The following is a 27,500-nucleotide window of genomic DNA, read 5'->3' on the forward strand; positions in this document are numbered from 1 at the left end:
TACCTCCTCAAGCAACTCGCCATTCAAAACTATATTCATCCCCGTACCATCTATAATAATAATAATAATGATAATAATAATAATAATAATAATAATAATAATAATAATAACCAGTAAAACGTCCTTGTAGGCCAGGTACGAGTGAGGCCATTTTAATCAGAAAGCATTGAAGTGTCGCCATACACCCCTCAGATGCCAAGAGTTCTGTATACTCGTATTGATGGCTATCTACCTACCAAGTTTCATGCCTTTACCACACACTGTCTGGCCTGTGACCGTTTTCAAGGTTTTCGACATGCTGCTGAGAGTGTCACTTGCCACATGCACCGCCGGGGTGTGATGGCGTGTCAAAAAGAAATCTTAAAGAATGGGAATATTATATGGTGCAAACCGCGCAGTGATTGGCCTTGTGGTTGCTGGGACATAAGCGTCTTGACAGCGTTACAGTCGGGCCGGGTAGCTCGGGTCGGTCCTCGCATATGTAAGAAAATGCCACTACTTGACGAGAGACTCACGAGGGCCTCGGCATCGCTCTTAATGATGGGGATAGGAAGGGAACTAAGTGACATTTGTATAACTTGGCAGAGGACCCGCTCGGTTATATCGGTGCCACCACGTGAAGGCGTCCCTCTCCAGCACCAGCCTGGACATAGAAATACGAAATATGTAAGTGGGTTGAATAGGTTAAGTCAGGTCAGATTAGGCTAACCCTGTCACTACGATGCCGTCTTCCACGCTTCTGCCCTTCCACCAGACACTATCTCTCTCTCTCTCTCTCTCTCTCTCTCTCTCTCTCTCAGGTAGTGGGTTAAAACTGCAAAGGAAAAAATCTCAACTCGGGGCAGGGGAGAAAAAATGAGGAAAATCTGATTTCCCGAGGGTGGGTGGCTCAGCCTTGCCAATTTATTTCTCCATTATGACGCGGAATGAGAACATTACCCCGGGGGAGCCTGGGTGCATGGAGCTGGGGGTGCCTCCTGCCTCCCCCACCCCTCCACACCCCTCCCTTCCTGCACACCCTGTCCCTCCTTTCCTGCACACCCTGTCCCTCCCTTCCTGCACACCCTGTCCTTCCCTTCGTGCACACTCTGTCTCCACACCGACCGTTCCCTCCATCCACACCCTGTCCCTCCCTGCACTTCTTCCATACTATGTCTCCATGCCCTACCCCTCCCTTCCTCCACACCCTGTCCCTCCCTTCCTGCACACCCTATCCCTCCCTTCCTCCATACTCTGTCTCCATACACTATCACTCCTTTCCTCCACATTCTTTCTCCACACCTACCCTTCCCTACATCCTCGCCCTACCCGTTCCTCCCTCCACACCCTGCCCCACCCTCCATCCACACCCTGCCCCTCCCTCCATCCACACCCTGCCCCTCCCTCCCTCCATCCACACCCTGCCCCTCCCTCCATCCACAGAAACCTAGCCTAACAAGCCTCTCTCAGCCTAGGAATATCAACCAGCTGAGGAAAGTGTGAGGCAGAAGAGGAGAAACTCAAGCAAGCTTTTTCCCCTTCTCTTCGTCCAAATGTAAACCCTTTGAGTCCCTGGCCATCCTTTTAAATTTATTCCTTATACTTCCAAAGGATGTATTTCAGGCCAGGGGAAATGAATCGAGCGTAAAGGATTATATATATACCCATTAACCCATCGGCAATTCGTGGTTGTCCCAGAACTGAAAAAAGAAAAGAAAAATTGTTTGAGGGCAGATTCAGGAAAATGTCGGATCTCTGGTAAGGCAACTTCTCTGGAAAGTCAATATAGAGGTTTTATGTGTATATTTATGTATTTATTTTGTATTTTATTATCATTCTTTTTTTTTTTTTTTGCTGTATCCTGCCGACTTTAATCAGCTTTGGGAAGAAGGACGATGCATGAAAATCTCTCTAGCTCAAAACTTTTACCTTACAGGAGAGAGAGAGAGAGAGAGAGAGAGAGAGAGAGAGAGAGAGAGTGAGAGTGAGTCCATCCATGCGCTATTTTTACTGGTAACTAATATATCCCTCTCGATTACTACGGTACAAGAATGTAGTGATAATTGAGTGAGCCAGTGATTGTCTATACTCAGTTCACTTTAACTAGGCCTAAAATTATCACCTCTCCACCTAGTACGCTGAACCATAACAAGAGATGAACACTACAGTAACGTTGCTAGTCACGAAGAAGTGCCAGTGAAAAGCTAAACCATAGTATTGTCTTTTTCCGCCTCTCAGCTGCGTGAAATAAGGTGCAAACGAACACAAATTTCTGCCTAGTTAAAATGAATGGACTGTATTCTTTATTTATTTATTTTTTTTGGGGGGAACCTCAAGAGTATGTTGGGAAAAAAGATTCAGGAAAGGACAGGATCAGTATGTATCATAGGTCTAGCACTGGGTACACTTGGCAACCCTGACATAATCGCAGGTTTGTTGGTGGCACTGGCATGAAGGAACGGAGGTGTCAAATATTATACTCTTTTTACTCTAACTTCGCTTAAAATTGCCACCTTTCCGTACACTGACACTAGATTATGATGCTAGCCACGAAGAAGAGCTATGCAGAGGATTTAGAGCCTTAGCACTGTCTTCTCCTGCCACTGAACTACGTTAAATAAGCTGTAAAAGGACGAAAATCTGTGCCAAGTTGAGGTAAAGGAAGTATAGTTGAGATCACCAAGTAACTGTGATGCATGAACGTTAGAAATTGTACCTAGACCTCCACTTCACGCAGACGCTGTCCCTTGTTTATGTGAGGCCGACTGCACGAGGTTCAAATGCCACTTTCTCGAAGGAACTGGAGTGGGATATATTTACGTAATCATAGGTCCCATTCCCAACACCCTGCACTGTCCCGAGTCTCTCCCAGGAGCTGTCAGAATTGATTTAATTGTCATCGACTGTATCTGGAGTAATGTATAGCTCTGGCCTTACATTTCATTTGGTCTTATCACGCGATGAGGTGATGGCAGCTGCAATTTTTCTTTCTTTATCTGTTTTTCGTGTCGTTCGATGCGTCAGTAGGTCGTGTCGTCCATCCCTCGCCACACAGTCTCATCTACAACTCTCTCTTCACCTTCAGTATAAGGCAGTTCATTTCTTATCCTTGGTGTCTTTATTTATTTTTATATCTTTTATTTATTTTTATTTTTTCATCCCCAATCTTTTCTCTCTCCTCTGTAGCTCTCTCACTACCTGGTCCACATTAGGAGACTACCATCAGGCTCTCACTCTGTTCTTTTAATTCAGACACATCAACTTTGCATTAATCATTTAGTCACAGTCCCACAAATCCTCTTCCATAAACACCACACCTTCATCTTCGTACTTCTTCATTCACCCCAGATTTTCTCCCTGTTATATCCCCAAACACCTTTTCTCTGCTTCACTTTGGCTTCATTGCACTCGAGCCATTACAACCCAAATGCTGTCATTGAAATCATCATCGGTCTATCACTTCTTCCCATTATCATTTATAGTATACATATTCAAAGCACCCCATTCTTAGCCCCAAACAACACCCCTGGTTAACTCCTGTGCCATCTCAGTATAGATTTTCAAATTAGTGGATTTAAAATAGAAGTACTATATATTATGTTTCCTGTGCTGAAATAAATTCTAATATACTTCACTATGATTTATCTCGAGGTAGTGAATAATGAAAAAGAAAAAGTGATACGATCTTTGGAGTGCAGCAGATTATTTGTTACACTCACAGATGGCCTAATCCAATGTGTGTCCCTAACTGTGTCATTCATTCACTCATTAAATCGAAGTACACTAGCTCCAAAAAGAATCGTACAGGATGGAGACGATGATATCCTACATGAGCAATAAAACTCACAATGTTCCAAGAAGATTAATCACTTGTCATTTGAATATTGATATGATGACAGTACTGGCTACGAAGAGTCACAAGAGTACGGTATAAAGCATCCTTATGAACGCAGATTTACGAACGTGGCGAGGTATCACTGGACATGTTGCAAAAGCCATCGTCTGTGTGTAAGACTGCCTGGCGCGAAGTGTGCACCGATGCTTTTTTGAGCAATTGTACATTTTTGAAGGATGAAATCTGGCAAGTTGCAGCCGTAGAGTTTTATGAGTGTCACGCTTATCGGGGGGATGTTGAGGGGTGGCGGGTATCGGTGGTGTGTCTGTCTGCATCTGGTGAGGTGTGTCAGAGGAATGTGCCCAAAGACAAAAGACACATTTGGGGATACGTTGGGGTAGTGGATAATGTTGAGGTGGGTGCGGATATTAGAGGTGTTCCTTGTTTTGTGAGAATAATTAAAGAGTTTCCAAATACTTTGGATGGGGTGGGTGCGGCTACTGAGAGTGCTCTTTGTCTTGTCCAAATATATAAGAATTTCACAATATCTCCGCAAAAAATTAAAGGGATGTTTTTGACCTCACGGACACCTAGACAACCCATAGGTCACCGAGGAAGTTTTATTATCTCAGGTCGTGGTGGAAATTCCCTGTGCCCCTCCCTCATTAACCTCGCTCGCCCTCAAAACAGGAGGAAGTTGGCGTCATTGCGAAGCCCGGGTTTTGTCCCCTTGGAGTTATTGATGGAGTTCCCCCCCCGCGCGCCTGGCCATTGCTCGCTGTGTGACTGGCTCGGCGGCTGAATTATTCCCCTAACAGAGCGGAATTTAGGGTAGACTGGGAGGCGATTTGCGGCCGCCATCAGCATATTGCGGGGACGAGGGGGTAAGAGGGAGCCGGGGAACATGTCGGGGGAGAGGAACAGTGTGTGGATGAAAAACAAGACGAAAATATGTGAGAAATGAGAACAGAGGGTGGTGCCGGACGAAATTATTGAGGTGAAGGGAGGCTGGCGCTGCTAAGAAGATGAAGATATATGAGACGAACGGAAGGTTGCTGGAAACGAGACGAAAATATGTGAGATGAGACGAAGAGAAGGTGGTGCTGGGAACGAGACGAAAATAATGGAGATGTGGCAGAGGCGAATGCTGAAACTGTGAGGATGAGAAGGAGGAGAGAGAAGTAGTGAGATGAGGAGAGAATGAATGAAGAGAGAGAGAGAGAGAGAGAGAGAGAGAGAGAGAGAGAGAGAGAGAGAGAATACATACGAAGGAAAATATGAACAGCGTAAAAAAAGATGGGGATGAGATGAATGCAAGAGTATGAAGGAAGGAGGCGAAACTGAACGAGATAATTGTACCTCTTTAACTTGTCCTAAAATTGCCATCTCTCCATCTTGAATGCTGAGTTGTAACATTAACACTAGGGTTTGGTGCTAGTCACGAAGAAGTGCTGTGGAGAGGATATAGAGCCGTAGTAGTGTCCTGTCTGCCAGTAAGCTACGTGTAACCTGCAAAAGGACAAAACTCTGGGCCAAGTTAAAGTGAAAAGAGTATAGTAGTGTGGTAAGGTCCTTATGCCTCTCTCTCTCTCTCTCTCTCTCTCTCTCTCTCTCTCTCTCTCTCTCTCTCTCTCTCTCTCTCTCTTTATCCATCTATACCCAGACGCTTTAATCCCATAAGGAGTGGCCACAAACAAATCGCCTCCATGTCGTCCTGTCCCCTGCCATTACGCTGCCTATCGCCAGCACACACACACACACACACACACACACACACACACACACACACACACACCTGTCTCATATACCTCTCCACTCCATCCCTCCATCTCATCCTCGGTCTCCCCCTCCCTCTCCCCCTTCCACCTAACTCACATATACCAATCTCTGTCACCAAAATGATCTTATTAAATAGGGAGTCTTTCTAGAGCTGAGAGAATAATATATACACTTGATAATCGCCTCCTTAGCCCTTTCACCACGACGATGCTCCCTTCTTACGACCTCCAGACGATTTTGCTCAGCTTATCAAGAGACGTATCGAACTGGGGAAGGTCAGAGACAGGCTTCATTACTCCCTTCACTGACAGTTCATAGCTTGAAAAAGTCTACGGAAAAAAAAACACGAAAATGAAACGCCAAGTACTCATGCCCCGAGCTGTTTACCTCTCTCTCTCTCTCTCTCTCTCTCTCTCTCTCTCTCTCTCTCTCTCTCAGGAGGTACTCGTGCTGATGGGGTTAAAATAGATAAAGAAATAGATAACTTTAGCTTCTTCATCCAGGTCAGTGTATTATGTGAGTGCCTGTGTCTCGTGGGTGTGATTAATGCCACCCTCTCACGCACACACACACACACACACACACACACACACACACACACACACACACACACACACACACACACACACACACACACACACCTGCACGCTAAGTCACATGTCAACGCGCTCTTATGTACATTGCACACACACACACACACACACACACACACACACACACACACACACACACACACACACACACTGCTCAATGCTTTTCTTTCACTCTCAGTTACAATGACCCTCGTAAAAATATCTTAAGTAAAGTTAGTCCTGTAAAGCAAGTGAGATATCTTTCTTTTCTTTACTTAGAGATAAAAAATAAAATTGCATACCCAAACACGGGATAATTTGCTTGTGTGAGAGAGAGAGAGAGAGAGAGAGAGAGAGAGAGAGAGAGAGAGAGAGTTAAAAATTGTGAGGAAGCGGGTCGGCCAGTGTGTGTGTGTGTGTGTTTGTGCGTGTTTGTGCGTGTGTGAGAGAGAGAGAGACAGACAGACAGAGATTAAGTGTAAGAGGTATTAAGAATATGAGAGAGCGTATGGACGAGAGAGAGAGAGAAGATATAAATATGTGTGTGTGTGTGTGTGTGTGTGTGTGTGTGTGTGTGTGTGTGTGTGTGTGTGTGTGTGTGTGTGAAAAAAAAAAAAGTGTGTGTGTGTGTGTGTGTGTGTGTGTGTGAGAGAGAGAGAGAGAGAGAGAGAGAGTTAGTGGGACAGTGTGAGTGAGAAAGATAGAGAGAAGTGAGAGAGAATGAAAGGGAGTGTGAGGCTGTGATTCAGCGAGAGTTTGTGAGAAAGTAAGAGAGTGAGTGAGTGACATGTGCTCGTATTTCCCAGCCATTCCTTTCAGTGTGTACTCTCTCTCTCTCTCTCTCTCTCTCTGGTTCTGACGCAGCAGCAAAACTGTCCCCTTTTTACTCTAACTTGGCCTAAAACGCACCACTCCATCTTGAATGCTGAGCTGTAACAATAGATTAACACTAGAATATGGTGCTAGTCAAGAAGAAGTGCTATGGAGTGGATGTGGAACCGTAGCACTGTCTTTTTCTGCCACTGAGCTGCGTGAAATAAGCTGCGAAAGGACGAAAATCTGGGCCAAGTTAAGGTGAAAAGAGTATATTGTGTTTGTGATAATCCTTTTCTCATTTTACGTAATTAAAGAGAGTAATTAACCTGTCACTTCGTAATTAAATGTAAAATACGAACGCTGTTGCAGCATTAAGCAGAGTAAACAGGAATTAATATTGAATAATTAGAGCGCTCTAGGTTTACACCGTCTATGGGCTATATCAGTAATGGTGAATGTGTATATGCGTTTCCATGTCATATTCCTTTGTCATATTCCTTTCACCTTAACTTGGCTCAAACTCTCCTCTTTTGCAACTTTTACGTATCTCACTGGCAGAGGAAGACAGTACGAATCTACCATCTTGTCATTGCTATCTATCTGTCTACAGCCCGACGCCCTAATGCCGTAAAGAGTGGCCGCAGACAAAACGCCTCCAAGTCGCTCTGTCACCCACCATTTGACTGCCCTCCCCCCAACTCATTCCCCCTCCCCTCTCATACACCTCCCAACTCCACCCTTCCACCTCATCCTCGGTCTCCCCCTTCCTGTCCTTCCCTTCACTTCACCTACATACACCCTCTTAGTCAGTCCTTCATTGCACTTCTTGTCATTGCACTTCTTCATAACTAGCATCATTTTCTAGTGTTAATATTACGACTCTATATTCTTGTCATAGCACTATTTTATCACTAGCATCATTTCTAGTGTTATTAGACTCTACATTCTTTTCACGGCACTCCTTCATAACTAGCACCACTTCCTAGTACTTTATTGTTTCAGCTCAGCATTCAGGAGAGGGCGATGGAACTGTCTCCCTCTGTCTGTATTTCCTACTTCCTCTAATCTCCAGTCTTTCAAACGCAGTGTGTCCAGGCATCTCGAAATGATCGGATCTTGAATTTAGCTCTGTCTTGTATTTTGTTTTTCTCTTGGAAGGAACGATTATTGCGGGCTTGTGGCCTTTGGTTCCTTCTTCCTGGCATAAAAAAAAAAAAAAAAGGCCATGTTAGAGTCGAAAGAGTGTAATATTTAGGATGAAGTATAAAGATTGTAGTAAAAATAATGATTGGCTGGTACGATGGGAAGACTGCAATTTTAGGCCAAGTTTGAGTTAAAGGAGTATGGTATAGAGACTGAGGTGTAAGCTAGCTCTAAAATGACTGACTCTGTGACTGCCCTAGGGTGTGTGGTGTGTGGGAGAGGGCCACAGGGACCCAGCTTCGTCAAGGAGCCCCCCCGCCACCTGCACTTCACCAACACCTCAGGGGCCGTGGTGGACTGCGTAGCGGAGGGGGCGCCTATCCCCACCCTCACCTGGACCTTCCCTGATGGCACACCGGTACAACAGGTGAGGCGAATTAAAACACACTCTACTTAACCCCAAACGCACTCTACTTTGACATTTAACCTCACACGCACTCTACTTAGCATGACATTTCACCTCAAACGCACTCTACTTTGAAATTAACCTCACACTCACTCTGCTTTGACATTTAACCCCAAACGCACTCTACTTAGCATGACATTTCACCTCAAACGCACTCTACTTTGACATTTAACCCCAAACACACTCAACTTTGACATTTAACCCCAAACACACTCAACTTTGACATTTAACCTCACACGCACTCTACTTAGCATGACCTTTCCCCTCAGATGCACTCTACTCAGTGTGACATTTAACATAATCACTGTTGTGTATATTAAAACACTGATAAAGGGTAAAATATATGCTTCACATTTCATCGTGTAAATTACGTTTGTCTGAGAGATCCTTGTGACAGTGTGTTGTCTTTAATATTCACTCCCCCCCCCTCCAGAAACCCCACCTCACCTACTCCAGAACAACCCCACTTCACCCCCTCCACACCCATCATTATCCACTCCACCCCTCGCCTTACCTCCACACAGTGACCCCATCTCACCCCCTCCACACCCAATATCATCCACTCCACACCTCACCTTACCTCCACACAATGACCCACCTCACCCCCTCCACACCCAACATCATCTACTCCACCCCTCGCCTTACCTACACACAATGACCCCATCTCACCCCCTCCACACCCAACATCATCCACTCCACACCCCACCTTAACTCCTCCACACAGTGACCCCACCTCACCCCCTCCACACCCAACATCATCCACTCCACACCCCACCTTACCTCCACACAATGACCCACCTCACCCCCTCCACACCCAACATCATCCACTCCACACCTCACCTTACCTCCATACGATGACCCACCTCACCCCCTCCACACCCAACATCATCCACTCCACACCCCACCTTACCTCCACACAATGACCCCACCTTACCCCCTCCACAGTAACCCCACCTAACCTAACCTAACCAAACCAAACCTAAGCGAGACAAACCCAGCCTAACCCAACCCAACCCAACCCAACCCAACCCAACCCAACCCATCCCATCCCATCCCATCCCATCCCATCCAAACCAAACTCAGCCCAACCTAGCATGAACAGCCAAACCTGACCCATTCTGACCTATCCTAACCTAACCTAACCTCACTTCGCTTCCCCCCCAGATAGCAGGCGTGCGTGAGGTGGCATCCAATGGGTCCCTCGTGTTCCCTGCCTTCCCTGCGCACCGGTACGACTCGCAGGTACACGCCGCTACCTACACCTGTCGCGCCACCTCACCTGCCGGCACACTCCTCGCCACACCCACACTCGTCAGGGCAGGTCAGTACTTTTGATACCTACTGTTGTTACCGTCAGCCCCATAAGCCTGTCACAAAGGGTAGAGTCACAGCCGTATATTCTGTGAGATTAATTTTTCTAGCACTTCTTCGTGATTAGTATTTTCTTCACGTAGCATGTTTATATTGTCTTAGTCCTGGTGTGCAGCCAGATTTGTTTTCCTTTATACGTTTTCCTGTTGGTGATGTTGTCTGTCACTGTTTATCTATAGCCAGACGTCTTATCTCGTAAGATGTGGCCACAGACAAGTCGCCTCCATGTCGCCCTGTCCCCTGCCATTTCGCTGCCCTCCCCCCAACTTACACCCCCCTACAAATCGCCTCCCTGTCGCCCTGTCCCCTGCTATTTCTCTGCCCTTCCCCCAACATATACCCCCCTACAAATCACTTCCTTGTCGCCCTGTTCCATGCCATTTCGCTGCCCTTCCCCCAACTTACACCCCCCTACAGATCACCTCCATGTCGCCCTGTCCCCTGCCATTTCACTGTCCTCCATGCCACCCTGTCCCCTACCATTTCACTGCCTTCCTCCCTAACTTACACCCCCCTACAGATCACCTCCATGTCGCCCTGTCCCCTGCCATTTCGCTGCCCTTCCCCTCAAACTTACACCCCTTTCTCTCATATACTTTTCCAGATATCCTCAGTCTCACTCCTGTTCTTTGCCTACTTCCTTCCCGCGTAGTTCAATTCAGCGAAGTGCCCGCCGCGAGCAACACTTCCCTCAAAATATTTCCCCACTTCATCATCCATTTTTGCCGCGAAAAGTTTGAACATAACACAGAGAATACTTTATCTTCCCACTCGTTCATTTTTACGTCATCAGGGTCACATTTTTGAGTAGTTTAACATATATATTTTTCTTGGAGTTATTAATTAGGCTTCCATGTGTTTCGTAAATGATTGTGTGGGTATGTGTTTAAAAAATGGCCCAAATTTTTAACTGATACGAGGTCATGTTTATTTTATTTTTTGTGATGTTTGGCCTCTCTCTCTCTCTCTCTCTCTCTCTCTCTCTCTCTCTCTCTCTCTCTCTCTCTCTCTCTCTGTAGGGCAGATACGTCGTAGTGAAAGGTTAATGGGGTTTATTTTTATCCCTACGACTATGGATTCTCTGCGATATAATCCTACAACTACTACTACTACTACTACTATTACTGTTACTACTGCTACTACTGCTACTGCTACTACTGTTACTGTTACTACTACTACTACTGTTACTACTACTATTACTACTACTACTACTACTACTACTACTACTAATAATAATAATAATAATAATAATGGTAATAATAATAATAATAACATTGATAATCATAATAATAATTCACCTTTCTACTACTACTACTACTACTACTACTAATTCACCTTTCTACTACTGCTACTACTACTACTACTACTACTACTGCTACTACTACTACTACTACTACTGTAGTAATAATAATAATCTATCTATCTATTGCCAGACGCCTCAATCCCGTTTGGGGTGGTCACAAACAAATCGCCTCCAAGTCGCCCTGTCCCCCGCCATTTCACTGCCCTGCTTCCAACTCACACCCCCCTCTCTCATATACCTCTCCACCCCATCCCTCCATCTTATCCTCGGCCTCCCCCTCCCTCTTCCCCCCTCCACCTCACTCATACACTCTCTTCGTCAGTCTTTCACCCTCCATCCTCTCCACATGGCCAAACCACCTCAGTGTGTTCCTTATAACACTTCCTATCACATCCACATCCACACCACAACGCTCCTTTATATCCTCATTCGTCAGCCTGTCTCTCCATGTGACTCCACAGGCTCCTCTTAAATAACTCATTTCCACATTCGTCAGCCTGTCTCTCCATGTGACTCCACAGGCTCCTCTTAAATAACTCATTTCCACTGCTCTCACTCTTGACTTGTGTCCTTCCAACAACGTCCAAGCTTCACTTCCGTAATAATAATAATAATAATAATTCACCTTTCTTCTTCAACTACTACTACTGTAATAATAATAATAATAATAATAATAATTCACCTTTCCTCAGTGGTGGTGGGTCAGTACGAGGTGCAGGTGTACGACCAATTAGTGATCGCAGGTAACACGGCCGTGCTCAGGTGTGCCGTGCCCTCCTACGTGCGCGAATACGTCACCGTCACGTCTTGGCTGCACGACAACACCTTCCACATCTACCCCTCCCTGCACGGCGGTGAGTTACGTGCATCCCTCCGTCTAGCGATACCAGTTTAGCAGTTTGTGCTAGATGTGAGATGCGGTGCCAATTTAGCGGTTTGTGCTAGATGTGAGATGCTGTGCCAATTTAGCGGTTTGTGCTAGATGTGAGATGCGGTGCCAATTTAGCGGTTTGTGCTATATTTGAAATGTTTACGTTTTCATGTCAATTTAGCGGTTTGTGCTAGATGTGAGATGTTTAAGTTTTCATGCCAATTTAGCGTTTTTTTTGCTAGATTTGGAATATCACACACACACACACACGTACTCTCTCTCTCTCTCTCTCTCTCTCTCTCTCTCATCCGGGGGTCATTTTGCATCGTTTAATTACCTGCTTCATACCTGGACAGAGCGAAATAAAACTCTTCTCAGGGAGCTTAATGAGAGAGAGAGAGAGAAAGGAGGGGTTTGTGTTTGTTTGCTTGTTTGTTTGCTGTCTTCATCATCATCATCATCATCATCATCATCATATTATTATTATTATTATTATTATTATTATTATTATTTCTTCCTTCCCTTCTTCTTCTTCTTCTTCATCTTCCTTCCTTCCTCCCCCTCTTCTTTTTCTTCTTCTTCTTCGCGTCCACTGATGGCCGTCCCAGGAGCACAAAAGCATGGACAATGCTATATATGGACCACCCTGCTTTCCTTCTATCTATCTGTCTGTCTGTCTCTCTCTCTGTCTATCTGTATGTCTATCTATATATCTGTCTATAGCAGGGGTTCCCAACCTTTATTTACCCATTACCCCATTTTCCACACCTCCCTTCACTCATTACCCCTCATTGCTTATGTTTCCACAATTGCATTTTAGCTGCTTAACATTTTGATGCCTAGATTTTAGTTTGAATGTAGGACTTAATTAAAGGTTAGGCTAAAACCAAGAGAGTTATTGCAAGGAGTAATTTATTTTTATTATTAACACTGATACCAAATAAACATGACTTTAAACATTCATCTCTGAATTTTAGTATAGGTCTGAAAGTCTATCATAACTGATATGATTTTTTTTTTTTTGTTACCTCCCCCATTACCCTTCACAAAAGACCAAATTACCCCACTTGGGGTAATTTACCCCAGGTTGGGAACCCCTGGTCTATAGCCAGACGCCTTAATCCTGTAAGGGGTAACCACAAAAAAATCGCCTCCATGTCGGCCAATCCGCTGCCATTTCGCTGCCCTCCCCCCACCTTGCACCCTTCCCCTCTCTCATATACCTCTTTACTCCATCCATACCTCTTATCCTCGGTCTCCCCCTCCCTCTCCTCCTTTTACCTCACTCACAGTCTCCTAGTTAGTCTCTCATTCTCCACCCCTCCATTTTACACCCTCCTTTCTCATATACCTTTCTACTTCCTCCCTTCATCTCATCCTCGGTCTCCCCCTCCCTCTCCCCCTTCCTCCACCTCACTCACGTACGCTCTCCTAGTTAGTCTCTCACTTTCCATCCCCCAACTTACACCCTCTTCTCTCATATATCTCTCTACTCCATCCCTCCCTCTCATCTCCGGTCTCCCCCTCCCTCTCCCCCCCCTCCACCTCACACATACACTCTCCTAGTCAGTCTCTCACTCTCCATTCACTCCACATGGCCAAACCAGCTCTATAATGCCAAGATTAATCGATATTCTCTGGCCATGTTTACAACTGGCCATCTCTGCATCTCTCATCCTCAGTCTGTCTCAAACTGGCCGTCTCTGCATCTATCATCTTCAGTATCTATCTCTAACTGGCCATCTCTGCATCTGTCATTCTCTGTCTGTTTTTCCCTCAGCCTGTGACTTCCGTTCTTCAAGACGTAGTGTGTCGAGGTATCTAGAAATGAAGGAATTTTATATTGGGCTGTCTTTCATTCAGTTTTTCATGGGGAGAGCAAGTTTTTGTTGACTTTCATCCTTTGGCTCTTTCATAGTTTGCATAATGACGATGATAATAATAATAATGATAATGATAATAGTAGTAATAATAATAGTAATAAGAAAAATGATAACGATAATAATAACGATAATAATAATAATAATAATAATAATAATAATAATAATAAAGCTCATTTAGGTCGTAGCAGTTTATTTTACGTCCCATACAGCGTGTCACAGAAAAAAGAAAGAAAAAAAGAAAGAGAAATATAGCAACCACAGCCGTACCTTTATGCTGCCTGAGCGTGTTCGAAAAATGCCCCCTTCCCCCCCAAAAAAAAATATTGATTTGCATATACTTTGGTGTACCCAGTTTTGATATGCCTGGGAGCCCTGGCCGTAGTAGTTGTAGCCCCAGGTTCATCTAGACGTGAACCCAGTGGACTGCAGGCCGAAGATTTCCTTTTCCTGCAGCCCACCATGCTCCTTTTGTGGGGTAGGGAGGGGGTTGAGGGACCTTTGTATATCCGGGCAGCTCCACCGCCCCATCACATCAGTGCCAGCACGTGAAGGCTGTCCAGGCTTTGCAGTAAAATGGTGAAAATAATGGGGGAACATGCGCTCCCTCGCCCTCGCCTCCGCACCTCCATGTGAATTATGCCCACGTAATTTTCCCTTTAAAAAAAGAGAGAGAGAGAGAGACAGAAAGAGAGAGAGGGGGGGGAGGGAGAGAGAGAAATAGCGAAAAAAAAAAAAAAAAAGTATTTAGCGAGAAGCGCTGAATATTACTTTGGGTGTAATATTTCAGCACTGTTATTTCGGACGGCGCTTTTTATTTTTTTATTTTTTTTTTTAGCCTGTGATGATGAGAGTTTGTGTGAAAAAAATTTAAATGACATGTTAACTTTTTTCGTCTAATTTGTTCCAGAAATGTTGTGACTGCCCTTGCCTGCCTTTTCAGACCGAGGACGCGATTTTATATTCCGTGCCAGGTGTCCATTGGCGATTTTTATTTTGTTGTGGATAAAGTTTCATAGCTGGGGTTAGAGATAGTCATAGATCTCTCTCTCTCTCTCTCTCTCTCTCTCTCTCTCTCTCTCTCTCTCTCTCTCTCTCTCTCTCAGGTGTCCATTGGCGATTTTTATTTAGGTGTGGATAAAGTTGCATAGCTGGGGTTAGAGATAGTCATAAATCTCTCTCTCTCTCTCTCTCTCTCTCTCTCTCTCTCTCTCTCTCTCTCTCTCAGCATCGGGGAAAATGTAGTTGGTTATGCCTGTTTTAAAGAGCCAGGATTCCTTGGGCTTGGACGGTGAGTGAGTGAGTGGGTAGCCCTTTTTGCTGGATACTCTGTTGTTATTTCTCCATTTATCGTGCATTCTCTTTCTTGCATTCCCAATATTAGCTCTCCTCATTCCTTGGCGGGGGTGATGGTGGTGGTGGTGGTGGCGGTGGTGGTGGTGATGATGATGATGAAGGTGATAGTGGTTATGGTGATGATGAGGGAGAGGAGGAGGAGGAGGAATATGATGATTATAGTGATTATATGGTGATGAGGAGGAGAATGATGATGATGAGGAGGAGGAGGTAGAGGATGATGATTATAGTGATGACCATGATGATAATAATAACAATAATAATAACAACAATAATAATAATAATAATAATGATAATAATAATAATAACAATAATAATAATCCATCCATCCATCCATCCATTGCCAGACACCATAATAATAATAATAATAAAAATAATAAGAACAGTAATAATAATAACAACAACAACAATACCAATCAGAAATAAATGATAATAAATACATTACTCAATAAACATTCATAGTAAACATTAGTCTTGTCAGTCAAATTCCACAAACACAATTATATATATATATATAAAACACTGTATTCATATATATTTCCCACTAATATTGCTCTTTGAAGGACGCCAACGAGCAATATTATCTTTCTTTTCCTTTTTTTCTCTTTAATCTGGTCCAAATGTTCATCTTTTTGCAGCGTATTTCACGAAGGTCAGTAGGGGAGGATGATAGTTTATGAGAGAGAGAGAGAGAGAGAGAGAGGATGTGTGTGTGTGTGTGTGTGTGTGTGTGTGTGTGTGTGTGTGTGTGTTCATAAAATAATAAGATAATAAGATGTTTCTCTCTCTCTCTCTCTCTCTCTCTCTCTCTCTCTCTCTTTACAGATGGGAAGTACCACATGACAAGCACTGGCGACTTACACGTGCTGGAGGTGGGTCCACAAGATGGCCTCTCCCGGTTCCAGTGTCGCACCCTTCACACCCTCACCGGAGCCACGCACCTCTCACACACCCCTGCCAGGATCATTATTACAGGTACGATACACCTTACACTCACCCTACATACACCCTACGTATCCTACACGCACCCTACACAAAGCACTCACACACACCCTCACCGGAGCCACGCACCTCACACACACACATCTACTAGGGTCATTGTTACAGATACGATACACACACACACACACACACACACACACACACACACACACACACACACACACACACACACAAGATCCCCCTCACCTTTCCCAATTAATACCACACACCTTCTCCATCAGTGCATCATTTACACCTGTGATTCACCTTTCCTAGTAATTCCTGGGGCTTCCATCCTTCAGTGTACCGTGAGGCTTAAAAGTTTCATGAACAAGAGCATTTTAAGGTGAGTAATCTAACTTTTGCACACGCCTACCTACAGGGAGAGTCAAAGAAGCGCCTAGTCTTCCCCTTTTTGTCTGAAGAAATTTTAAAGCTGGCGAAGTACGGTGAAAAATCGAATCTAAACCAGTGTGTGTTTCAGATGGTTCGAAGTGCTAACATACCGTAAATTAGCGAGAAGTGCTAACAATACATAACCGTACATTAGCGGGAAATCCTAGTAGGTCAACCATAATTTAGCGAAAGCGCCAACAGTACAACCGTAAATTAGCGAAGAGTGCTAACAAAACAACTGTAAATTAGCTAAAAGTGCTATGTGTCCGTCAGAGTTTGGGAAGATGTTGGCGACGCGGGGGATTACATGTCGGCCCTTCTGTTCTATTTTTTTTTTTCTTTTTTTTTTTAACTTGTCGTAAAGCTGCCATCCCTCCATCCTGAATGTTGGGGGTAAGATGAACACTCTGATGTGGTGCTAGTCACGAAGAAGTGCCGTGGAAAGGGTGTAGGGTTCCATGGCATTTTATTTTTCTCCCACAGAGCTACATGGAATAGTCAAGGCATTCTGTCTCTCTCTCTCTCTCTCTCTCTGCCATTGAGCTACTTGAAATATGATGCTCATCACGAAGAAGTGCTTTGTGAAGGATGTAGAGTTCAGTGCCATTTTCTGTCTCTGCCACTGAGCAACGTGAAATAAGATCCTATGGTCGTACCATTCTAAAGTGGCGGTTTGGGTGGGGCACGAACCTCTGTACAGTGGTACCACGTTTTCCATACTCGCGATGCCCCTCTCTTTCTCTCTCTTTCTCTCTCCTGGGGGGATGTGCATCACCCTAGGGAATTTTGTTTCTTTTATGTCTTATAAACTTGTGCTTTCATTTCTTTATTTTGTTTTTTATTATATTATTGTTTTACATATGGCGCCAGATGACCTCGGTGTTACGGCGCCTTTTCATTCAATCATTCTCGCCCTCCTTCCTTCCCTCCCTTCATCTTTCCCTCAGCTTGACAATGCACTCAACACTGCCCCTTGCCTGCCCTCTCTCTCTCTCTCTCTCTCTCCTTGGGGAGATGTGCGTCACCCTCCGGAATTTTGTTTCTTTTATGAGTGACTTATAAACTTGTTCTTTCATTTCTTTATTTTGTTTTTATTATATCTAATTGTTTTAAAATATTATTGTTTTACATATGGCGCCAGATGACCTCGTTGTTGTGGCGCCATGATTTGTTTTCATTCAATCACTCTCTCCCTCCTTCCTTCCCTCCCTTCCTCCATCTCCCACTAAGCTGCACTCAACACTGCCCCTGGTCTGCCTTCCCCCCCCCCTCTCTCTCTCTCTCTCTCTCTCTCGTCTGTGGTATTTTAGGATACATTTTGGTTATTTTCTTTTACGTTATAATGTACATATTGTAAATTTGACTTTATTTCCACACCACCCAGGAGGTTAAAGTCTTGGCGCGTTTTTTTTAACAGGTGTCCCCAAACAGGCCTATTCCTCTATCCCTCACAGATGACCAGGTCGGACTGGGTGTGTGTGTGTGTTGCCGCTCACGAGGGTTTAATGTATATATTTTTTTTACTAAGAAACTGGCATATTTTTGCTTATAATCCTGCATATCATCTTATAATCATAATTGTGCCATTATTACCAACCCCAGAAATACGGTAACAGCCAATAAAAGTGACTCCTTTTTTTTAAGCAACACTGTAAAATAATTATGCCACGTTTCTGTATTGCCGTATAAATATTTTATGCATAATCGGTTCACTGTTCTTTCATATATTATAATACACACGTTACCATTATATTCTTATGTGTTTATGTTATTGTGATCCCTATTACATATATCTGAGCCGTTCACTTAGCGGGTATGGAACACGTGGCACCACTGTACAGAGGTTCGTGCCCCACCCAAACCGCCACTTAAGATTGGTACCACCATAGTCACGAAGAAGTACTTTGTGAATGATGTAGAGTTCAAAGTCACTCTCTCTGTCTCTCTCTGCCACTGAGCTACGTGAAATAAGATGCTAGTCATGAAGAAGTGCCAGGGAAAAGGATGTAGAGTTCAGTGCCATTTTCTGTCTCTGCCACTGAGATACATGAAATAAGATGCTAGTCACGAAGAAGTGCATGGAAAAGATGAATTCAATGCCATTTTCCCTCTGCCTCTGAGCTACGGGAAATAAGATACTAGTCACGAAGAAGTGCATGGAAAAGATGAATTCAGTGCCATTTTCTCTGCCACTGAGCTACTTGAAATTAGATACTAGTCACGAAGAAGTGCATGGAAAAGATTAATTCAATGCCATTTTCTCTGCCACTGAGCTGCGTGAAATAGGCAGCAAAAGGACGAAAATCTGGCTCAAAATAAGGAAATAAAAAAAAAATGCAATATCTGAACTTGACACTGCACACGCCAGAGCCATCTCATTAAGGACTGGCCTGATGGTATTGGCACTGAAGCGATAATTACTCCATATAAGATGACACTAATTGCGTCACTGTGTTATGTGATGGGTTTTTGGGCAAAATTCAAAATCCGGCATTCGTTTATTTAGTTATTTATTTTTTTGCAACAGGATAAAAGTGTATTTAATTTTGATTTTCCGTCCCGTTGCTGTTTAAAATTCAGGATCCGACTCTTAGATTTGTTGTCATTTTTTTTAGGAATGGATAAAGGATGTAATTTATACCGAAATTTAATATATGCTGAATATGTTAATTATTTGGCCTTATTTCCAAGCTGTGTTTATAATAATCTTGAGAATCATACACGACGGGGGCCAGGGCGACATGGAGGCGATTTGTTTGTGGCCACCCCTTGCGGGATTAAGGCATCTGGCAATAGATAGAGATAGATAGTCTATATATAACGCGTCTCAACTCCGCCCGGTGATTTCTCTTGTGTTGTGGGAACGGCTTGGTGTGTGTTGCTGGGACAGCTTGGTGTTAGCAGTACCTATCTTGCATCATGTATTCATTTCCCACTGTCACAGCCACAAGCACGCCCACACCAGGAGCCAGAGCCGTTCCCGCAACACATTGGATTCGGCCACGTTAGTTTCTAGTGCAGCGCTTTTCATGGCCAATCCTCAGTTCAATTTTACAACCCCGGAAAATCGATAAGCTTCAAGACCCTGGTTCCAGTGGTAGTATGTGGGTTGTGTATGATGTATACTGGCTGTATGTTGTATGCTGAGTATGTTTAAGCGTGGAATGTATGGAGTATATTCCTCAAATCTCTAAGGCAGCGTACCATCATTGTGTCTTACTTACCATATCCCAGGAACTGGGAAAAAAGTTCTTGTATATTTCAACTTTGGCTCCTTCCCTTTCCCCTCCCCCTCCACTCTGCTCCCTCCTCTCTGCTCCTTCTCTCTGCTCCCCCCTACCTCCCTTTCCTCTCTGCTCCCTCCTCCCCGTCCCTCCCACACCCTTCAGCTCTCTCCTCATCTTCCCTCATTTAAGTTCCCAAACTCACTTAGGGTCGCACACCGGCCGCTCTGCACCTACTTAACTTTATTGCAAAACTGGATTAGCAAGGCAGGCAGAATAGTGATAAAAGACCACTTATACTATACTACTAATACTATGACTACTAATACTACTACTACTAATAATAATATAACCCATTTCCTATAATTTGATACAAGACGACGATACTAACAATTTCCACATAATATGTCTTCACTATACATGGCAATAAATAAATCAATAGATAGAATATGTTAAGGAATGTTTGTTAATGACTGGGCGAAGAGCTTGACCATTTCCCCCATATTTCCCTCCACACACACCTTCTCTTCCTCCTCCTCCTCTTCCTCCTCCTACCTCATTACCTGCCAGTGCCTCCTCTTCCACTTCCTCCTCCTCTTCTTCCTCCTGCCTCATTACCTGCCTCCTCCTCCTCCTCCTCCTCCTCCTCATCATCATCATCATCATTTCTGCTGTTGTCTCCCTGCCCCTTGTCCTGTGTGTTTCTCTCTCTCTCTCTCGCTCTCTCTCTCTCTCTTTCTCTCTCACCTTTCCTTTCTTCTTTCCTCCTGTTTTTCTCACTATCATCCATTTTTCTTCTTTTCTCCTCCTCCTCCATGTCACCCTCACTTTTCCCCACATCGCTCTCTCTCTCTCTCTCTCTCTCTCTCTCTCTCTCTCTCTCTCTCTCTCTCTCTCTCTCTCTCACACACACACACACACACACACACACACACACACACACACACACACACACACACACACACACACACACACACACACACACACAGTTTCCTCCTCATTTCTCGTCTTTTCTGTTCCTTTCCCCACAATTCTCTCCTCTCCTTTTTTTTTTTTTTCTTTGTTTTCTGAGTCACGCAAAATTTTCATCCTTCTGTCTCATTTAGTGGGAGTGTTTCTCTCTCTCTCTCTCTCTCTCTCTCTCTCTCTCTAATATGAGTGCTTCTTCTTCCCTTCTTTTTCTCTTCCTCTTATTTCCGTTTCTTGTCTTAGGGTCTCTCTCTCTCTCTCTCTCTCTCTCTCTCTCTCCATGTACCACACTGACGGTGATAGAGAGGAGCTCCTTCCCGCGGTGGCACCAGTGTAATGGAGTGACGCTGCTGCCTGGTTATACAAACGTCCCTCATCCCCCCCCCTACTACTACTACTACTACTGCTACTACTACTGCTGCTATTACTACTACTACTACTACTACTACCCTCAGTTACCACACTCCTAAACAAGCAAGCGTTACTCTTACCCAAGTGTTACCATCTGCATTCACCTCACGGATCTTTATTCCAATGCTGCCTATAGCCCTTCCAATTTGCCCTAACTGCCCTACACGCTGTTCCTGCTGCCCTAATGGTCCTTCCTGCTTCCCTGCTGGTCTCTCCTGCTGTCCTGCTGCTGCTGACGTGAGGGGGTTACTGCTGAGGGTGAAAAAAGTGTAATTTTGATGTGTGGTGGTCTCCGCTCCCACCATCGATTGTAATTCCGCCCTGTCGTAATTTTGCTGTGGTGGTGGTGGTGTGTGTGTGTGTGTGTGTGTGTGTGTGTGTGTGTGTGTGTGTGTGTGTGTGTGTGTGTGTGTGCAGCTCCCCACTTAAACAAACGTCCCCAGTCTCCCTCCCTATCCCGCAAAAGGAGAAGGGTGAACTGTAGGAGGGAGCAACTTGAATCAGATGAACCTACTGCAACAACAACTGCTATTACTACTACTACTACTACTACTACTACTACTACTTCTACTACTGACTCTTAAAAATCAGCCTAAGAGTCAGGAACGTATGAATAGGGTGCCGGTAGTATGCTTTCTCATATGTCAGTATATTTTAGTACCGCTGTCGATTCGTACGCTGAGCTCTAAAGACTGACAGGCAGGAAGACAGCCAATACAACCCCGTCACGTGCGTCACCCTCACTGCAAACACTCCGTCACGCCTGCACATCTCCCACTTACATTCATTGACCAGTTGTGTATTTTGAGGTACAAGAAAGTTCGAAGTATTGACATGCGTAATTTTTATATAATCTGCATGAATCACGTATAAAAATAGATTAATCTATCTATCTATTGCCAGGCGCCATAATCCCGTAAGGGGTGGCCATTTGACTCTGAGTTGTTTGTTTTACAGGGCGGAGCACTAACCCTCCACCAACCCACTTGTCGACACGCAGGGAGCACGTATAGTTTGGTTATATGGTTACCACCCAGCGTTGTAAATAGTTTCTTGGCTTACAGGAAACCATTTGGCTTGTCACTCAATGTAAAGCCACCTGTAAAGGAAGGAAAAGCAATAAGAAGTGACAGGAAAGATGGAAGAAATAGGAAGAGAGGAGAGCAGGCACAGAAAAAGAATGATACAGGCTAAGGAAGAAGTAGGCAGCACAACATCAAGTGAGTGGATGATGGTCGCCGCCACCTACCACCAAATAGATTAATACAGCGTGAAAATACGTTTGACACCTGCAAAGTTTGGTTTACAAGGAAGTTGAGAATATCGACGTTGATAATTTTCATAATATCAATTTAAATCGCTTTTAAAATAGGTAAATAGTGTGTGAAAATATCTATCTATCTATCTATCTATAGCCCGACGCCCTAATCCCGCAAAGGGTGGCCGCAGACAAAACGCCTCCAAGTCGCTCTGTCACCCACCATTTGACTACCCTCCCCCCAACTCACCCCCCCCTCCCTCATACAGCTTTGACGTAATATCAAGTACTTGGTGAGCTGGCAACGCCCTCCAGGATTAAACTGTTTTAGCTATAGACAGACAGACAGATAGATAGATAGATAGATAGACGGGTAGATAGATAAGAGTACATAGCTATTCTTTTTTTACTTCCTTGTTCCGTCAGTGGCATAGTATTACAAAAAAATTGGATGAAAAAAAAATATGAGAAATGAGGAGGGTAAACGAGGCAGAGGAAGGGAAACGCGAGAGAGGAGTAGGAGGAGGAAGAAGTGTGAGAGAGATGCAGATGGAGTGAAAAGTGTGACAGAGGTAGAGGGAGAAAAAGTGTGCTAGGATGATGGGAATAGTGTGGCAGAGCGAGGTGGAGGGAGGGAAGTGTGAGGGGTTGAGGAGAAGCATAAATGTGATAGAGGCGGAGGGAGGATTTAGTATGAGAGAAGTAGCAAGGGTGGAAAGTGTGACAGGAGGAGGTGGAAGGAAGGATAGGAAAGTGTGACAGGAGGAGGTGGAAGGGAGGAAAGTGTGACAGGAGGAGGTGGAAGGAAGGAAAAGTGTGTGAAAGGCAGAATATGGAAGAGGTTGCGGAGGAAGAAATGCGTGAGAGGCGACGTGAGGTAAAAGTGTGACAGACCGAGACGGAGGGAGGGAGAGAAAAGAGAGAGAGAGAGAGAGAGATAGAGCGAGGGAAAAAGAGAGAAAGAGGTGGAGGTGAGTTTTTGGGGACAGGGAAGGCGATAAAGAAGGTCACTGGGGGGTGGGGGGGGGCCTGGAAACGGAGCAAGTGTCGCGCGGAATATTGTGAAGGGAGAGATATGGGAGAGAGAGAGAGAGAGAGGAGTGTGTGTTTGTGTGTGTGTGTGTTTGAATTTGTGTGTGTGTGTGTGTGTGTGTGTGTGTGTGTGTGTGTGTGTGTGTGTGTGTGTGTGTGTGTGTGTGTGTGTGTGCTTGTGTTCGTGGATAGAGAGAAAGAGAGAGCAGTGTGTGTTTGTGTTTGTTTGAGTTTGTTTGTTTGATATACGTGGGCGGCTGCACTGCCTGGGTACATACACGTCCCTCAACCACCTTCCTATCCCCCAAAAGGAGGATGTTGGACTGCAGGGGAACTTCAGCCTGCAGTCCACTGGGTTCACTTTCAGATGAACTTGGGGCTACTACTACTACCACTACTACTACTACTACTACTACTACTACTACAGTGAATGTGTTGGGAAGGGGATAGTCTCTCTTGCCACATAGAATCTCTCTCTCTCTCTCTCTCTCTCTCTCTCTCTCTCTCTCTCTCTCTCTCTCCTCTCTCAGCCGACCTACGTATCAGTCTGTCTACACATCTTTCCACACATATACATACTGGATACACATATATATTACTGTACAGAGAGACAGACAGACAGACAGAGAGAGAGACATTGCCCCAAAGAGAAATGCAGTTCGCGGAGTTGTTTATTAATTAGAAAAATATTACAAATCCTGAAAGTGTAATTGACTTTATGGTTGATATTAATTTACATGAAATATTAATGTTTTTTACCACATATATATAGTAAAAGACACACACACACACACACACACACACACACACACACACACACACACACACACATCCTGGGTACGAAGGATATGGAAATGAGCGATGTTTTGGTGGAGATGATGTGAAAATGAGCGATGTTTTGTAGGACACATGAATATACTGTCCTTATGTATGTATGTATGTGTGTTTTCGTATGCATGTTTGTGTGTATGTATGTGTATATATGTGTGTATGTAGGCTGTGTATATATGTGTGTATGTAGGCTGTGTATATATGTGTACGTATGTATGTATGTTTTATGTATGTATGTATGTATATATGTATGTTTGTATGTATGTGAATGTATATATATATGTACTGTATGTATGTTTGTGTACATATATATGTATGTATGTATGTATATATGTATGTATGTTTATGTATACGAGTATTTGTATGTATGTATATATGTATTTTTTGTGCGTATATATGTATGTGTGTATGTTTATGTATGTTTGTGTATTTATATATGTATGTACGTTTGTATGTATGTAGCCTATGTATGTTTGTGTATGTATGTATGTTTTGATGTATGTAAGTAGCCTGTGTATGTATGTTTGTATGTATGTATGTATGTATGTATGAGAAGTGTACTGGTAAGACTGCAGAAAAAAGCGAGTCTATTCAGAGTTAAGCAGCTTAGGTCAAATTGCTTCCAGCCTTCCCCTTCACCCCTATCACTGCCACTTTCTCAGGTCAGGGGTCACGCGCACAAACACGCCTATGACCAACTTTCAGGGGTAATAGTGATCGTTTTTTTGCAGGAAGGACAAGGAGGGAGAGTGTTGAGTCCTTCCACGTCTTCTGTTACTCCTACAAAAAGAAATGCTTACGAGAGGGAACTTATTGTAGGTTATTTTCTGTAGGAGGGACGAGGACAGGAGGGTGTACAATATTCCCTTAAAATTAGTTCTTCCTGTGTTAATAATCTAAATTAGGGCAAGGAATGGATGGGAAATGTGTTTGTGATTTCTTGCCCTTCCCTTCCCTTCCCTTCCCTTCCCTTCCCTTCCCTTCCCTACCCTACCCTACCCTACCCTACCCTACCCTACCCTACCCTACCCTACCCTTCCCTTCCTTTCCCTTCCCTTCCCTTCCCTACCCTACCCTACCCTTCCCTACCCTACCCTACCCTACCCTACCCTACCCTACCCTTCCCTTCCCTTCCCTTCCCTTCCCCGCCCTACCCTTCTGTGCCCTGCCCTGCCCTTCTCCTTCAGTTGGGTGGCGGTGTCGTGGTGGTGATGGGCGGAGGAAAAGCCAATAAAAAAGAAACTAAGGCTGATATTGTACAGGAAAATTCAGCGTTAACAGCAAAGGTTATTTATGAATACGTGACAGTATCCAAAGTTTCATAGCTCATGTGTGAAGTGGAGACCTAGACACAATCGCTGACGGTCATGCATCACGTTCACATGGTCAGCGAATATTTTAACACCTCCGTTCATTCTTGTCAGGGCCACCAACAGACCTGTCACTACGTCAAGATGTTTACATGTACCAGATGCCAGACACAGAGAGTTATGAGAAAAGACAGACTCTATAGATTTTATATTCGCCTCGTAAAAATAATATATGTTACATTATTGCAAAGTTACATGTTGCGTGAGGAATATGTGCCATTTTAAAGACTGATATTAGGTGAGATTTTAGGTATTTTAAGGATTCTGAATTTAGGTGAGATTTTAGACAATTTAGGTGAGATTTAAGGTATTTTGAAGATTGTGAATTTAGGTGAGATTTTAGGCCCTGAATTTAGGTGAGATTTAAGGTATTTTTAAGATTCTGACAAGGTGAAAGTTTAGATTCTGAATTTTGGTGAGATTTAAGGTATTTTAAAGATTCTGAATTTATGTGAGATTTTAGGCTCTGAATTTTGGTGAGATTTAAGGTACTTTGAACATTCTGAATTTAGGCGACATTTTAGACACTGAATTTAGGTGAGATTGGTGTTAAAGATTCTGAATTTAGGTGAGATTTATGCCTAAAGTTTAAAGACGTATCCTGAACGCGGCCCTCCGAAATCTCATTAATCTTTCCTCTGAGTGAAAAGTCAACTCGTCAGAAAGCAATTGGGAGGCAAAAGTGAAGGAGAGTGAGCGACCGGCTGGAGAGGGGAAGAGAGAATACGAGAAGATGAAAGGAGAGGAGGAGGAAGTGAGGAGTGATGGTGGAGATGATGGTGAGGTGAGGGAGGAGATGGTGTGATGGAGGAAAGAGGAAGAGTGATGATGGTGAGGTGAGGGAGGAGATGGTGTGATGGAGGAAAGAGGAAGAGTGATGATGGTGAAGTGAGGGAGGAGATGGTGTGGTGGAGGAAAGAGGAAGAGTGATGATGGAGATGATGGTGAGGTGAGGGAGGAGATGGTGTGATGGAGGAAGGAGGCATAGAAGAGTGATGAGGTTGGGTGATGAGATATGAGATGAAGTAACATGGAGAGGAGAGATGGTGAGATAAGCTAGTGTGGTGAGATGGTGAGGTAATGAGGAGAGATGGTGAAATGATAAAGTGAGGTGATAAGGTGAGATGGTGAGGTGAAATGAGTGAAAGTAAGATGGAGGTCGGAGTCAACTTGAAGAGGGTCGAGGAATTAACACCACCTTTTAAGAGACACAACAGAGGAAAAGAAGCAGAAGTTGAATTTCCTTTACCCTCTGCTCTTCCGGCCCTGGAGTAATTGGACAGGTGGCTGGAGAGGGAAACAAGGTACTGAAGGAGAGACAAGTATATTCCCAAAGTCTAACGAATACATGGCGGAAAAATTGAAACCATCTGAAACACATAAGAAGAGACTGGGTTTTCACTGGGTTTCGTCAGTTGTAAAAATCCTTCAGACAGATTTGGGAATGTGGTTTTTCTTTGACTGGAGATGAAAGGACAATGTGAAGGGAAATGACAGGAGATTTTAGAGGGAGATGACGCTAAGTAACACCATAATGAACAGTATAGCGTTGTTTCCCTTCCCATACGGTGTAATTGTCAAGGGAAAAGAATAAGAAGGAACAGTGAAAAGGGGAAAACAGTAGCAAGTAACACCTTCTGGGAAAAAAATATAAGGA

At 44.1% G+C, this 27,500-nt stretch overlaps 1 protein-coding gene across 1 annotated transcript in view; it reads left to right on the top strand.

The window, feature by feature from the left end:
* The window catches only part of LOC145415067 (cell adhesion molecule Dscam2-like), a 70,752-nt gene that overhangs the window by 2,862 nt on the left and 40,390 nt on the right, over nucleotides 1-27,500 (top strand). The window contains exons 2-5 of the mRNA XM_080284481.1: nucleotides 8,385-8,551; nucleotides 9,755-9,911; nucleotides 11,957-12,118; nucleotides 16,197-16,346. Coding sequence (XP_080140607.1) covers nucleotides 8,385-8,551; nucleotides 9,755-9,911; nucleotides 11,957-12,118; nucleotides 16,197-16,346 — 636 coding nt within the window. The remainder of the gene's footprint in view (nucleotides 1-8,384; nucleotides 8,552-9,754; nucleotides 9,912-11,956; nucleotides 12,119-16,196; nucleotides 16,347-27,500) is intronic.

The sequence above is a fragment of the Coenobita brevimanus genome, chromosome 101 (genome assembly GCF_032717465.1).
Source record: "Coenobita brevimanus isolate Jiangsu-jjx chromosome 101, ASM3271746v2, whole genome shotgun sequence".
In the NCBI taxonomy this organism is placed as follows: domain Eukaryota; kingdom Metazoa; phylum Arthropoda; class Malacostraca; order Decapoda; family Coenobitidae; genus Coenobita; species Coenobita brevimanus.